This window comes from Phyllopteryx taeniolatus, chromosome 23 (genome assembly GCF_024500385.1).
Source record: "Phyllopteryx taeniolatus isolate TA_2022b chromosome 23, UOR_Ptae_1.2, whole genome shotgun sequence".
Taxonomy (NCBI): domain Eukaryota; kingdom Metazoa; phylum Chordata; class Actinopteri; order Syngnathiformes; family Syngnathidae; genus Phyllopteryx; species Phyllopteryx taeniolatus.
In genome coordinates this window covers 4,910,529-4,926,457 of record NC_084524.1, presented here as the reverse complement: position 1 = coordinate 4,926,457, position 15,929 = coordinate 4,910,529, and the positions used below count along the sequence as shown (strand labels likewise).

Sequence of the window (15,929 nt, the reverse complement as noted above, 5' to 3'; positions counted from 1 at the left end):
AATAAGCACAACAGGCAAGGGGGTAAAAAAAAAACAACAGTATTAGCGATTCATTCACTCTTTTTCTATAAAAATATCTTCACCCAAAAAATAAATTAATAAATAAATAAAAATAAATACATAAATGAATAAAAATCTGTTTTGAACACTTTTGTCAGGAAACGCCACTGATGTTGGCCAGACTGGCGCTAATCTCCAGTTCATCCCGCAGGCATTTTTTTATGGCCATTATAATGTGGGCACAAAAGGTTCTTTCTCCACTGCGCCCACAATATTGGAAGCATAAAATTGGAGAACATATCTCGAGAAGAGGAAGAATTCAGAGCGCAACTAGGGTGGCCGGGAGGGGTGGGCGCGGGGGGGTCTCACTCGTGAGAGGGCGACACGGGGGCACAACCGCGACGTGGCTGGCACACAGGAAATTGAGCTTCTCATTTGCGGAGGAGAGCGGCCCCTGAAAAGAACAAAAAACAAAAAGGATGGAAGATGGAGACGGTTCCCCCTCTCATCGTTTCTATCGTGCTTCCTCAAAAATCAGGGACAGCGAGGGCCACATCATCTGGAATTTCTTTCTTCCCCAGCCTGGCTAAAAACAAGCAGATGGCAGCCAAGGCATCTCCGGCAGAAGGCAAAGAAGAGGTGTCAGACAGCTTGTAATAGCATCTCAGTTCTGTCAAGCGGAGAGCAAGAAAACGAAGCAAAAAATAAAACATATCTCGGGGAAAGAAAAAGCGCAGATCGAGAGAGCACCGCAGGCGAGCAACACGGAATGATCAGCGCGGCCATTACGCAGCATTGACTGCCGTTATTTTGCTCTCTTTGGGGGGTTTGAACTGGATGTAAAAAAGTCTCAAAACTTCTTGCCCTGCAGTCTTTCAGCGGCTGAAAGATGCGATCAAAGCAGATATTACGGGGGGGAAAAAAATAAATAATAAAAAATAAAAAATGAAGGAGCTTGTCGATGCCATGCTTGGAATAATGGCACCAGACAATACAAAAGCGATGAAAAAGCCTGTGAAGTTCTCAAGAGAACAGCGTATTCCCATTGTCAGGTATGAACATTTACAAGTAAAAACACATTTAAAAAAAAAAAAAAAAAAAGAGGCATTCAAGTACTGTATTTTGTATTTTATTTTTTTTTTTAGTCACCCCCTTCACAGTTTTCAGGCAGGTAAAGTGTGCGGCAACAACAAACGCTTGTCAGATTGCCGCGTTCACATAATTACGAGCCATGTTTTGTTGTGGAGTCACAGCGGCATGATGGGATATGAAAGGAACGGAGGAAAAAGATGCAAAATGGAGCATCATCTCCTTTTATGTCGGAGAAAAACAGTTTTTTTTTTTAACCGCAGAAAACAACACTGCTACTACATTAATTGTTCCTTTTCCCCGTTTACCTGTAGTTTGTGCCAAAAGGATAATCGTTTGGGATTCATCATAAGTTAGCTTGACAGTTTTTAAGAAAGGGTTTGAAGTTGTTTTTTTTTTTTTTTTTTTTTTTTAATAATTACTTGGAGTTTTAATTAGGTAAGAACAGATTTAAAAAAAAAAATAAAAAATAAAATAAAAAAAAACAGCGGTCTAAATAATTAGATTTAAAAAACCGACGTGTGAAAGAAATTGATAAAGACGAAACCCAAGGAGATTTTCGCGACAAATTTGTTTGAATCACACAGAAGTGCAGCTAACGACTTTTAAGGTTTGGTCCGGGGAAGAATCACTGCCAAGGTACAGTTCAGTTGCATTTAACTTTTAAGCACATTTAATCCTTGAAAACAGTTTTTAAAACATTTATTGAGTGAGGCACAATTTCTATTTGACTTTCCTGTGCAACACACGAACTGAATCATTATTTAAGTCATTGCGCCTCCTTCTGGTGTGCACGAACTGGCCACCAGGGGGCAGCATAATACAGTCACGCTGATACAAAAGCGTTTCCAAACTCCTGAGACTCGGTAAGCTGCTGTAATATTACTCGTTTCTCGCAGAGGATAAAGAATATATGCCCGTGAGTCGTGTTCATGCGTCGTTTGCATTCATTGCTGAAAGCGCTACCTACCGCCACAGAGATGCTTCTCGTTAGCCCGTCTATGGCATTTGGCATGGTGTCCTCTCATCTCATCTGACAGCTCAAGGACTTTGAAACACACGAACCATTCCGGATGGAACGTTCTGCACGCACATACGCAGAACATTTTCAACTTTTCCTGGGCTTCGGTGGAGTGAGCAGAAGACAAATAAAAGAGGAAAAACACACGAGAGAAGGTGAAAGGTAAAAGGCGAGCGGTAGCGAGCAGCGGCGCCTCATTAAGTGAAGAAAAAGTCAGAGGCAGGAAGCATTTTGGAAGAGAGAATCCCAAATCAAAAGCCGGTCGGCGTGACCTTTCGGACAAGCTCCCTCGAGGGATGAACACGGAGGACTCGGGGCGCAACGTAAACACTCACAAAAAAATGCCCCGCAGGCTTTTTTCCTCACCTTTCTGTGATTATCACACCTTCAATGCTTCTGCGGTCAAACATCACTTCCTTTTTTTTTTTTGGTCCTCAATATCCAAGGACACTATGGTCCAAAAGTTCATTCAACTTCTATGGCTCCACTGCTGTTTTTCCAATAGTGACTTTATTTATGAAAGAATAAAATATATATATATTCAAAGCTACCTGGTCCTATGTAACAGGTTGCGTCCTGCCTAGTTGGATTCATAATAACCTTGTCTCAACTCCTCTCTGGGCTCATCAATACTGCACTAATATTAGTCATTCTATCCAGAGGATAAAGAATATATGACTGTGAGTAGTTATATTGTTATTGCTGTACAGTTTGTGTTCTATCGGTTGCGTAAAGTGTTTAAGCACCACAACATAGATGCTAATAGCTTTAGCATTAAGCTAGCAGACTTAAAGGCAAGGCAATGTGGTTGTTTTTTGTGCAATTCTTTGTTTCAAATGAGCGTGGCAATAAACAGCTAGAAGTTGCTTTTTTTGCTGAATTGTTGACCGTTTTCCGAGCTGCTGCTGCTTCACTGCCACCACACATGCGCTCGCGTCATCTGGAGAGAGCGGCGCTATTTCAAAAAGGTCGAGGAAATAATCAAAAAGAGGAAAGAAATAGTCCGATGATGATGATGAGTCACGCAAAATGAAATGTGCGTCTCCCTGGCCGCAGATCAAACGGCTTTCGGGCTGCAAGCCTCAGTGGGAAAAGGGTGGGAAAAAAAATAAAAACAACAAAATAAATTTAAAAAAAAAAAAAAAAAAAAAAAAGATCTTGTATCTTGTGGTCCAAAAATAAGCAGGCGGGCTTTTTGTTTGAAAGGAAGGTGCACAGCAGAAAACAAAATCTAACAGACGTGCACTTTGCGAGATCATGAGAAATCATTCACTACTTTGGGGGATTTCGCTTCATGTTAAGACGTTTTCAGACCGAGCTTGCTTTCTCTGCCTCCAAACAAGAAAATGATGTAAATGTGGACACAAGGAGGTGGACCGGCTCGTTTTCTAGGCTCAGCTGACATGTGATGCATGAAGGTGCAGACACACAATAATTCATGACTCGAGCGACAATATGACCTCGCGTCCCTGTTGGCATATTTATGCGCTAACGAACCTCGCTTCTGTCTGCGCTTCATTCTGGATGAACGTGCTAAGTTTCTCGAAAGCGTGTTTACGCCACAGGCCGCATTTGAACAACAACAAAAAAAACAACACCTTTGATTGTCGGCATAAAACGATATCACAAACATGAGAATTTGCGGCGGGCTGAGGCAATGAAAAGGATTTGTGTCAGGATTATCCAATCTCTGCGTGATTATCCGGGAGGGGGAAAATGAACACGTAGCTGGGAGCAGGTAGCGAGCGCGTGCGTGCGTGTGGCTGCAGCTTGCGGTTTGTGTGTACCGATTGGGATCATTAGCATGAGAATTGAACCATCACCGCGACAGTGCAGTGAGCTATAATGTGAGATAATATCAGACGAACAATAATAATCGGAATCTAAAGTAAAGACGTCAGAATTTAGAATTGCGCGCCGTTAGCATGAGCACAGTGGGCCTTTATCAAAACGAAATGATAACGGTTGGGTTGAACACTTTGGTATTTAAATATACAATGTTTAATTCTCGTTTAATATGTTAGTTTTACGCTAAATTTCAAGTGGGAGCGACAAACAGCTTGAAGCAAACACGCGTTGTCTCTTATTTGGAGAACTGTGCGAGCTAGCGAGTCTTCTTATTTGCCTTTTTTGTGATACGATGATCTCCCATTAATTTACAGGAGTACGCAACAGTATCAACAGGTGCTAAGAAATACGTTAAAAATAGTTTTAATGTTTTAATAGGTTTAGGTGCCTTTTAAAAAGTTTAAAGTGTAAATGTTTGTGGCTAAAAACTATCACAAGGTCAAGCGAAAGGCAAGAAAAATAATATTTTACACCTTTTTATTGAGGTGAATTAGTTGAGTTTGCGACTCAATTTGTCTCTTTTTGTTAGAAATGCCAAACAAATTTTAGACTTAGGAATCCATCGGAGGTCAGAGCTTCAAAAAGACGCCAAAAAAAAAAGAAAGAGCAGTTTAGAGCGCTTTTGTTACAAAAAAAGTAGAGTCAAAGAAGACACCTGCGTCGCTTCTTGGCGGCGTCACGGGTTGAAACGTCGCAGCTGCTGCTCTGCCAATTGCAATTTAATAATAACTAAAAAACGAAAAGACAAAAAGGACAATGAGAGCAAAAGTAAATATGATAGCAAAAGGGGATAAAAGAAGTGCAAAATTGAACAAACTGATAAAGAGTGAAAGCATAATGACACAAAAATGAACAGGGATTAGAAAAAAAAAAAAAAAAAAGATTTTGCAACACAAAATTAAATGGAGGCGTTCACAAAAGAGTCTGCTTTTGTGAAAAGCGCTGCGGACGTATAATGGGAGACATTTTTATTAATTCCCGTGGGTCTCTTTTAGTCACTTGGTATTCAGGGATGTCGTTATCCAAAATCTACAAAAGCTCTTATCGGCTGTCCTAATGCCGCGTGCGTGCGTGCGTGCGTACGAGCAATCTCTGCCTCACGTTGTGAAGCTCTCGAAAACTGTTTTCGAGATGAAGCGAAATGATGCACAAGATGCGCGGACGGAAAGGCATTCTAATGCCACGTTTCACCTTCAGCCTCATCGTCGCTATCAAAATGTGCTCTTAGAAATTAGGAGGCGCCCCCCCCCCACCCACCCACACCCCCAACTCCTCCGCCCGACATTTTCAATGTCAGAACATTCATTACAGGGCTCAATGGGGCACATCGCTTTCATTTAGGGCTCCATAACACGTCGCACTGGGTTTCTGCTATTATCTGTTAGCGCAGGAGGACACAGTCGTGGCAGTGTTTGGATTTGGGGAGGAAGTGGACCACCTGTGAGGGGCACGGTGAGGACCTCCTCCCGCCATCCCCAGAGAAAATTATATTTATACAGATTTATACAGCTACGCCTGTCTGCCCTTCATGTAGAAGTCCTTGAAATCAACCAGAATAAATAAGGAGATTGTGAACATCACACCGAGAGCCGTTTGTAATATTTTTGATTGGAGCCGAGTAGGGCAACCATCCATCCAGTTTTCCATCCAGGCGTCAAAGATGAGCATTAGTGATTAGTTAATGAAGTGTGTAAAATCAATCAATAAATAAATAAATAAGGATGTCCAATGGACAGCGTTTCGTCTCATGCCGGCGTAAATACATTTCACCCACCTTGCAAAAGAAGTTAAAAGTCATAAAAGGGCTGAGTCAATAGCCGGGGGAACTATTTGTCTTTGTGGAACCGGACGCGTATCAAAGCCCACAAGCAGTGCCGGCTTTATTGAAACTCGGCACCCCCCCCCCCCCCCCTGCCCCCCAAACCCCCTCGGTTGTCACTTTGGAAAGACGGGCTGTAATAAAGGAGCCCCAATAAGAGTGCACGGGCGTTGAGAGAAGCACAAGAGCTGACATTGATCAATAACATTAATATGGGCTGCGGGCTGATTTACTGCTACTGAGGCCAACAAAAGGGACAACTAACACGGCAAATATTGCGCGCAGGGTTATGTGTATGTGGTTTTTGCTGTCCCCCCCACCCACTCTTTTAAAAACAAGTATGTGAAGTACCGTAATTTCTCATGCAGTATCATACACACGACTATAGTGCACATTCCCAAAATCAGGAAAACCATTTTTCCTATGTATAATACGCACCCCATGACTATCCATTGATATATTTATATGCAATAAATGTTCATGGTAACATGTTTTTCTAATAAATTCGGATCAGTCATAATATTAATACTGAGGTTTGCTTGTTCTTTCATAATGTGTTTAATATTGTGGCGCACCGTCGTGTTTAGTCTTAACACTGTGACTTCAAAACTAATTTATCTCTGTTCTAAAACGTATCTACTATAGGTTTAGGTGTCTTTTAATAAGTTTAAAGTGTTAATGTTTGTAGCTAAAAACTTATGTCAAGCACTGTGAAAGAGTTTTCTAACTTTTACTATACCCATGTATAATACGCACTATTGACTTTTGAAGATTTTTTTTTGGGGGGGGAATGCACATTATACATGAGAAATTATTATTATTTTTGAATAATGTGCATCAATATATCTACTTTAATGACTTCACCAATGTCATTCGGGTATGTGTTTGTGTGGGAAAAAAAATGAATAAATGAATGGCACAACTGTAAATAAATGATCATTATGGAGAGCATCCGGAGATGGCCTCTCAGGAACCTGGCGTTGCAAACCTCTTACAGGGAGCTGCTTTGAGCTTTTAACCAGAACAAGGTGCAAATGGAGAGGCCCCTTGTTTGAGCAAAGGGGGAGGGCGGCTGTGGGGGGCTCTTTTGTGCATTAAAAGCACGAGGAGCTACTCCAAGTGCTCCTCCACAGGAAATGCTCATTTTATATGTTGGCGGGGGGGGGGGGGGAACAAAAAACAAAAACAAAAAAAGTCTCCAAAATCAAGGAAACTACTCCACTGGAACTTTTCCTTGTCCTTTTTTTGGTCCATGTTTATTTACTTTGGAGGCTGGGAAATTGAGACACGCAAATGCTGACGGTTGCCCTTGTTGCGAGCTGGCAGAACAAAGTGGGCGACACGAGGAGGAGGAGACAGCAAGCGGAAGATGAATAATGGAAGCGTGATGCCCCGTGACCTCGCCACCTCTTACCCCCCACCCACTTTTCTCACGGAAAGCCGCTGGCGTGACAGTTAGTTTATCCCGGCGTGGCGTCCTCGTGCCATGACGTGACTTGTCGCCCTCCGCTACCTTCACCACAGCACGCCATTCTTTACAACGTGGACGAGAACGCAAAGAAAACAAATAAAAAGGCCTATCCCAAAACCAATTTCTTGGATGTGTGTTGTAAAGGGCGACTAAACCCAAGACATTTTAAATGTACACATCTTTTTCTATCAGCTGTGTTTTACTGAAGGTACAAAGTATTTATTGAAAACATTTATGTTTAAAACATCGCCTCTGCCTTTGGGTACTTGCTTGGTGCTTCTCCGTCACTTCCAGTGTGCAACTGAAAATGAGTTGATTCATTATTATTTGGAATTCTTCCTCCACGAATGCAAAACTGTGTTTGACTCGTGCGGGCGCACACCATTTATTCTCTCTTTAACAACTGGCGAGACTTTAGATTTCCTTTCAGAAACTCTAAACGCAAAGGATCTCCTCACCTCACAAATACTCTCTGGAAAATATCCCTCAGATTCCATGAAAAAGTCGTATTTCTTACTATTACGGTGCATTATTTGCTTGGGAAGAAATAATGTGCTCTTTTCCCTGCCCGTTTTTCTCTGATGCCAACCATGAATGTTGAATGCGACAGCAGCGCTTCCCAGACTGCTGATGCCTCGCTCGCATGCACGCCACACATCTATGAGCTATTTGTGTGCCTCCACCCGCCAAGCAGCTTCCTTCAATGTCCCACGGTGGGGGGGCTGGGGGGGGCAATCGACCGTGGCGGGGAGGACACGTTGAGGCTCTAGTTGCGAAAACACCGGTGCTGTCCTATTAACCGTGACAGGGGGACAGAAAAGCTCAAACAGGAAGTGGGATAACAGGAAGCTCAGGCTAACAGGCAAGTCGGGATAAAAAGAAGGTTTAAATCGGCCTTACCTAATAAAATGGCCTTTTAATTGACACGTCGTGATCCCGGTAACTCCCGACCTCGGCACTAGAGATCATCAGGTGTGCCGCGGGAAACCACCCGATTCGATCATTTATGGACGATAAATAATCTTTGTTCATCCATCTGTGCCAGCGGCGTATAGTGACAAGCAGAGCAATTTCATTCAAACACTAGCAGCGGATTAATTTACAAATGGATTATTGGGCGAGTTAACCTACCAGAGGATTACTGGGCCTATTAATACTCCTAGTGCACGCGTGTCAAAACTGGTGGCTCGGGGCCCACATTCGGCCCGCCGCATCATTTTATGTGGCCCGAGAAGGCCAATCATGTGCGCCGACTGTTTTTTGCTACAATAGCAAAATTGCAAATTTTTATTATTTTTTTTTTACTGGCTTCTGATTTCAAAACTGGTTATACAACAATTTGCTGTGTGTATATAATAATATGAGACGATCATACATTTGTGTGGGTTCACGAGAAAAATAAAAAAAAATAAAAAAACGGCCGTCGGAGGGCAACGACACCTCTTCACCACCCTGATGTGCAGCATTGACTGGATCAAAGTGCAGAAAATTGGAACCCCTTAACACTAAACTGTCTCCAATTTGGAGCGGTAACCGCTTCATCCGAGCTAAAACAGACTCGATGGCGACGTCCGAATCTCACAGCTCCCGTTCCTTGTGGCCCAACAATCATGGCCGCTAAATGATTCTTCATCTACAAACGTGTGTTCTGTCTCTCTGAATGGCGCCCTTCATGTCCAGTGTGGGTGGTTCCGAGTGCGCGGGCCTGGCTGGGGCGCCGCTTTATTTCACCTCGCACATTTCAAAGAAACCTCTCTCTCGCTCTCGCACACATCATCAGCCCACTGGAGGTTTCAAAGCGTCTACACGGTTGCTTTGTGGTGTCGTGGTCGGGCGCGGGCTTTTAGCTCACGCCGATGGCCGACGCGGCGCCTTGCGTGCATGTGAGTTTAAAGAGCGTTACCAGATTTGTTCCCGAGCTATTTTAAACACTTTAAATTGGTTATTGATGTGCAAAAATAACAGACGGCGGAGGGACAGACCAATAATATTGATTTGTGAGAAAATATGAAATTGACATTTGCCCGACATCCATGCATTGGATAATTAGATTTTAAACAACAAATCGTTTTTTTAAATTTATAGACAAGACATATTTTAATATAAAGTACAAATATTACCCAATTTACAGTATTTTAGGAAAGGATTTGGTGAAAATGAATCCCTGTAAAAACTGATTAAAATGAAAAGAAATTGCCGATGAATAGACCAAATCTATTTGGCAAGAAATCTGAATTACGCAGACTTTGCTTTGCTTTTAGTGGCACCAGATCAGGTCCCCGGGCCTTGAGTTTAACACCTGTAAGCTAGAGCAACCCCCGCCGAGCCGCACGCTCTCGTAAATATTTGACCACCTTTTGACCTCATTAGTCGTGGTGGAGGAGTGCAGTCGTACGTCTTAGTCACCCCACTGACTGGAGATGCAGAGCGTGCGCGCAATGGATCAGCGTCACGAGCTAGCCTCAGTCGCCGACCTCCAGGCCGGGCCTCGTTGGGAGAGCCTCTTGCCGGCATCAGAACGCATCCTTCGCCACTGGGGATCAGCGCAAAAACACGCGGACGCAAAGAGGAAAGAAAAGTCTGGAAAGTTACTTACAGGCCTATACCAACTGACCTACCGAGCTGGAATTACAATCGTAAAGCAACGGTTCTAATACTTTCTCAGTTTTGAGGTTACATAACCTGGCAGCTGTTGTATTTTGTTGTTTCGAAAAGCGGCGTCCGCTGTGTGCGAGCATCTTGCGGACAAGGTACGAACCCAGCCGTGGCCGTGTTGTTCAAAGCTGCACACTATTACCCTCCTCCTCCTCGCCCGCCGCAAGAGTGCTGACAACGTTAATGTCAAAAACGTGTTCTTGGGGCCGCGGCGAGCCGAGCAACATGGCAGCTATAAAAGAAAAAAAACAAAAAAAAACAAGAAGCAGCTGTTTGTTGGGTCACAACCGAGGGCTAAGTGAATTCCATCAGTTCATGACGAGGTTACAGTACACTTCGAAGTAAACATGGTGGCGCGTTGCAACGAGTGCGGACCAGGTCTTCCTGAAGTCATTAAAATACACTTCGTTTTACTGCAGGTCTTCCAATTAGACAAATCAAACTCAAATAGGGTCAAACTGCATCCTCACACTGAATGCCGGGACGAGAGCTAACGCTAACATCTGTCCGCGGTAACAGATGAAAAGAATTCAAAGCATCTCTGGTTTTGGCTTTCCAGACTCCTGACCCAAATATCCCGACACGAGCATCAGCAGGCAACCGAGCGCGACTCGGCTGCCCGGCGCCTTTCAAGCTTTCGCCCTCGCGACACACACGGAGCCCGCCCGCCCGCCGTTCTTCGGGGTTAGCGGGAGCAGACGTCCAGCTGGGCCGAGCGCGGCCTTTGCCGGCCTGCGAACGTGCTTTTCGGGGTCGCGGCCGCCCCGGAACGCGTCGAGGCCCCCCCGACAGCCTTTTTCTCCACTTGAGGACGACGACCGTCTTCGCTGTGTTCCATGCTATGTTGAATACTGGATCTCTCCTGACAAGAACTTTTTTTTACACCTGTAATTCAATGTCAATTTCACACAGATGGTTGAAATGTGAACGGTCTGCGCTCACCGGGCGGCAACATGACGGAGGAAGCAGCCAGCAGAAGATTATGGAGTCACGTGATCAGCCCCTCTCATTATTCCAAAATGAATATTGACGGCTTACAATTAGTAAGAGATCAATCAGAGCACTCTTAATTACTACACAGTCTGCTTAATTCCAACACAGACAGCAACAACAATGGAAAACGTGACTTTCCCAAAACCGTCTGTGACTTTCCTTCGCTTGAAGGAAAAAAAAAAAAAAAAAAAAAAGTTCCCAAGCAACACTTTCGTGAGCAGCTTCAAAGTTTGCATACATTGTATTATTTCCGATTAAATTCTTACTCCCTAACCTTGCACAGATTGAAAATCGCAATTTGTTGTCTGAAGGTTAGCCAAAGCGGCAGTCCTGTCTCGTCCTAAAAAAAGTTATTTTACATTTTTTTTTTTCCCCCCCTCCATTTACCTTGCACAGCGGTCTTTTGTCGACATGTCTGCCCGATTCCACAAATCTCCGTCCACAAAGAGACGTCTTAGGCATCCTCACTCGGCGATGACCTCTAACCAGAGGAGAATCAATGGAGTTTGCCCTCATCAAGCTACTTTAGAAGCTCTTCTTAAAGGTTAAATAAGTGTGTGTGTGTGTGTGTGGGGGGGGGGCTATTTTAACGGCGTTATCTTGGCCTTCTGTCATCCCTTGTCTCCTGCCTGCCTGTAAAGTTCGTTGTTTAAAACAAAAAGCTCACTAAACAGGACTGGAACTCCCGGAGCAGGCCGCCATTTTATTTTTTTTTTGTCCGTCAACAGCTCACACGCTTTCTTTTCTCTCTCTCTTTTTTGGCGCATTGAAAATCACGTTGTCTCCCCCTGTCTTTTACTTTGTGTCCGACTAATTCGAGAGGCAATTCTCTTGCCTTTTCCCGATCTTGAAAAGAAATGACGGACTTAAACGGAACACGGTCGCATCTTTCCGCGGCAGGTTTTCCCAGACTGACTCCAAATAATTTCTTTGCTCATCTATTTACGCCAGTGACAGAGAGAACAATTCAGTGCTCCTCCACTAGGTCCAAGAAGCTCCAATTAAGTTGTGCGTCCACCTGTTGCCATTCTTACACAAAAAAAAGCTTTTTGTTCACCTTAAACAAGTAAGTTTGTGAGTCAATTAAGACCAAATTATTATTTCTGTATGCATACAATCTGTGTGACATTTTTGTTTTGGTGGCGTGTCCCCCGTGTGCCTTGGCTCAATAACACTGGCCTAGAGGAATCTAATTTTCCCTTAATCAATTGATTTGCATATTTTATTTATATTTTCAGAGTCTGATGTCAAAAACATCGGCCAAGCAATTTAATTCACTCGCCAATGGATGTACGACCTGTCAGGGAAAGTTAGTAATTTGCGATGGCCGCCTGTCTGTTTACACTTGAGCGGCCTTGCCTTCCTTGCGGCTGGTACAAAAAAAAAACCAAACCAAACAAAAAAAAAAAAAAACAACGCAAGCAACGGGAGCGAAGAACGGGAACGGAGACAGATAAGCAGACTTGTGGGAGGAAGCGGAGACTAGATTAGGTGCACGATAAACAATGACAAAAGCACAAAAACAGAGACAAGCGGCACAAAAGGAGCGCGTGGAGGATATATTTAACACATCTCCCCGTCCTCGGCATCCATAGAAATATTGCCCGACTGTGGGAAGCAGAGATGGTAGATTACATTTCCTCAGAAGTTATCAGGAAAATGGAGAATAAGCTATTTCTTTTGACTTGGGATGAGTGAAGCTCTGACATCCTTTCGACAGCCTTGTCTGACTCCTCCGTCTTTAATAAGAAGCGCTCTGATAGGCGCCATAAAGAGTCGATTTTTGGAGGAAAATAAATAAAATGTAAAAAAAAAAAAATGACAGTTGGATACGTTTACCCAAAGGGTGACCTGTGGACGCGTGGCGGCCCGTCACGACGGGGGATGGATCTGAAGCGAGCGCTGCCGTTAGAATTGGAGCGCTCCGGGCGCAGCTGTTCGCCATGACAACCAGGGAGACAGTCTGGACACTTGTTAGTTAATTATTTAAGATGGCACATCATCCACATCACTCCCCATCCTGCTGGCGTGCGCTCACAGTGAAGCATCCTAAAATTGGTTGTTGTTGTTGTTTTTTTTTTTGCACAACAGAAGGAGTCACGCGCACACGCGCAGTGCACCAAAAAAATGAAATTGAGGCCCCCGGGCCAGATTTAGCCCTCCACATTATTTTATGACCATCTGCCTTGACTTGACGAGTGATGTGGCACTTTCTTAAAAAGAACATTTACAGTATGTGGTTTCACCGTTATAAACTGAGCTCTTGCTTCTTTGCTATAAATGTTTTTTTTTGTTTTTTTTTTGGCGCAAACAGCAACCAAAGTTCCCACAGTAGTAAACTTTTCATTGTTTACATTCCTTCACTCCTCCTCTTCTATGGCAACCTCGATACTGTCTGCCGGGGAATAAATGCCACTAAGGAATTTATTAGTGTCCAGTAAGTGTAAAAAAAAAATAAAAATAAAAAAAATAAAAAAATAAAAATTTTTTTTAAATATTAATTATTTGAAAAAGGCTATGTTTTCTATATTTCTAGCGACATTTGTGTTTGACTGACAGGTGCGACAGTCAAGTCCCGTTCCCTCGCGTTTGTAGTTAATGATTCACGTTTTTATCCCCGCTCCTTCGCCGTGTGCTTTTAGCGACAAGATCCGCAGGAAGCGCTGCGTTTTACGAACGTCCCTGAACAGGGGGGGCGTAGTTGCTGGAGGACGGTTTCCGAATCTGTCCTCATTTGTTCTCCCGCTACACATGCGACTTTTGAGAGGAGCCATTGACTGCGAGAGAATGATCACCTGCTCATAAAAGTGGGCTTCCGCCGAAACATTTCGTCCCGCCTACTTCTGAAACGGGACCTGAATTTGTTCAATGCGACATCATGAATAAGTAGAAAAGAGTCGAGCGTGGCTAATAATCACAAATTGGCCTGTTGAAGAGATTATAAGGTGGGAATTTCGGCAAACATCAGCTGCGGTTAGCAGACGCAAAGTTGCGTAGTTCTCCAAGCCTTTCAAGCGGGGGTCGCCAGTGTTCTTCTCATAGTCCGTTGACCTTTGCGCCCTGAGCCCGCCAGACCCCCACATTGGAAGTCATCGCTGTTTTTACTTTTTCACTATTTTTGGCGGACGGATTCAAAATAGCCCCTCTCCCTGATGGGAAAACACACTGGACTCCAAGCCCACTCTGCAGTCGATGTGCTTTGTAAGGCGAATAATAGCTTTGACCCATCCAAGTGTCCTCATTCTGTATTCTCCTCATATTTTCCTTACTCTGAATGGCACCCACACCTTCCTTCCAGGAAAAAAACAAACGAGGGCGAGAACAGTCACCGAGGTCCCCGTCAATAAATGTAGAGATAGACTAAGGAGGCTAAAGAAGGATCAGAGAGGGATATTTGGGAAGATAACTGCTCCAGACCACCAGTGCTCGGCAATCATCCCGAACATGACAGCTTGTAGACCCCGGCAATTATTTACCCCGGAAAAACTCAATAGAGCTCTCTCCGAAAAGATAGCCATCGGCAGCACTATCTCGCCTCGTCAGAGACAAACAAAATAATAATAAAAACCTCAGGACACGTGAAAACACATTTGCAAGCAATCATTTTTTAAGAGCACCAGGCACCCGAACAAAGACATTTCCAGAAAAGGCCAGAGTAACGACACAAAATGGATTTGCTTGTGAATGTCACACCTCAATGGAACCTGAACGATGAAAAGAGGCCTCACAAAAGGGGTGCTCTTCAGAGACATGCACATGCGTCTGTGACGCCTGCGCTACACGCTCTTGTTGAAAGCAAGCCACATCGCACCCACCGAAATGTGCGGATCATCAATTCATCGATTCCCTGCATGTGCGCCAGAGCTCGCTTTGAACCTTGGCTACGGCAGAGTGAACATCAAGCGCTAAACGCTGCGTCATCGGTGTGCATACATCTCGGGTTTTTTTTTTCTTCCCCGAAATCCTCTCTCGGGGGTACTACCGGTGAGCACCAGTGAGACGCAATTCAGCGCTTGTGGTGTTCATGTGCATCGAGAGCACTTTGATCTTTCAAGGCCCACAGAATATTGTGTTCTGTCGCAACATAAGAACCGGACCGACCAAAAGAGAGACTCGAGTAGTTTTTAGCTTTCTTGCTCTTGAGCAATCGGCAACATACATGGGGAAAAATACAGTATCAAGCAGAATAGGGACTTTGACACTCATAAATAAAACAACAAAAACAAGACCAAGGAAGGGCTTTTGATGGCAAAATAATTCTTTACAGATATAAAACTATAAGAGACACTGGCTCCCCCCCCTCCACATATTTAGTTTATACCATACATATGCATATTGTGTTACAGTGTGAGGTGCCTAAACCTGTCCAACTTCCAACATGTTGCTATTTCAGTCCCTCATAATTGACATGGCAAGCTGAGATTCACCCCCCAAAATCTTGACCTTTGACTCAAAAGCTGTGCTGATCTCAAATCCATCTACGGGGATCTGCGAGTCATGACAGTGATTTAGGAACCCGAATCTCTCAGACATTGACCTGTTCATTTACTCTATATACTTGTGTAATTAATTGCTCAAAATTTTTTTACAATAAATGTATTTGTGTTCCTCTATTTATGCCAGTGAGGCATAATGACAGACAGAACAAATGAATGGTCTTCTATTAGATGACAGGAAGTAAATACAGTAATTAATGTCTCTACTTTTTGTGACATTCTTGTTTGTTGATGTGTCGTGAGATTTTTCAATTGTAAAATATGTTCCTTGGCTCCATAAAGTTCGGAAATCACCGCTCTAGTCAGATCGTGTATTCTAATCAGTCAGGTCAAACCAACATTACATGACAGAAATAATGGGTGCTTACAATGACTTCATTTTTAATGAAATGACTTCACCCACACTGAAACTTTAGAGCACGAGTCGACTGAACGGCGGCATGTTAACGTCGAACCGTTCGTGCTACCACTAGCTTGCTAGGCTACATAACATTTTATTGCCTGCTTGTGAGCCGTATCGTATTAAAAGTACGTGAA

General features: G+C 43.7%; 1 protein-coding gene across 4 annotated transcripts in view; it reads right to left on the bottom strand.

Moving 5' to 3' along the window:
- LOC133472637 (tudor domain-containing protein 5-like) overlaps positions 1–15,929 on the bottom strand; it is a 94,576-nt gene that overhangs the window by 38,748 nt on the left and 39,899 nt on the right. The window contains exons 1-2 of one of the 4 annotated variants that reach the window (XM_061763757.1): positions 8,149–8,352; positions 2,060–2,172 (exon numbers count right to left, since the gene is read on the bottom strand). The exons of 2 other annotated variants lie outside the window; for them this stretch is intronic. In XM_061763757.1, coding sequence (XP_061619741.1) covers positions 2,060–2,117 — 58 coding nt within the window. In that variant the 5' untranslated portion in view covers positions 2,118–2,172; positions 8,149–8,352. Of the gene's footprint in view, positions 1–2,059; positions 2,173–8,148; positions 8,353–15,929 lie in introns of those variants that run through there. One more of the 4 variants, XM_061763760.1, reaches the window with a different exon arrangement.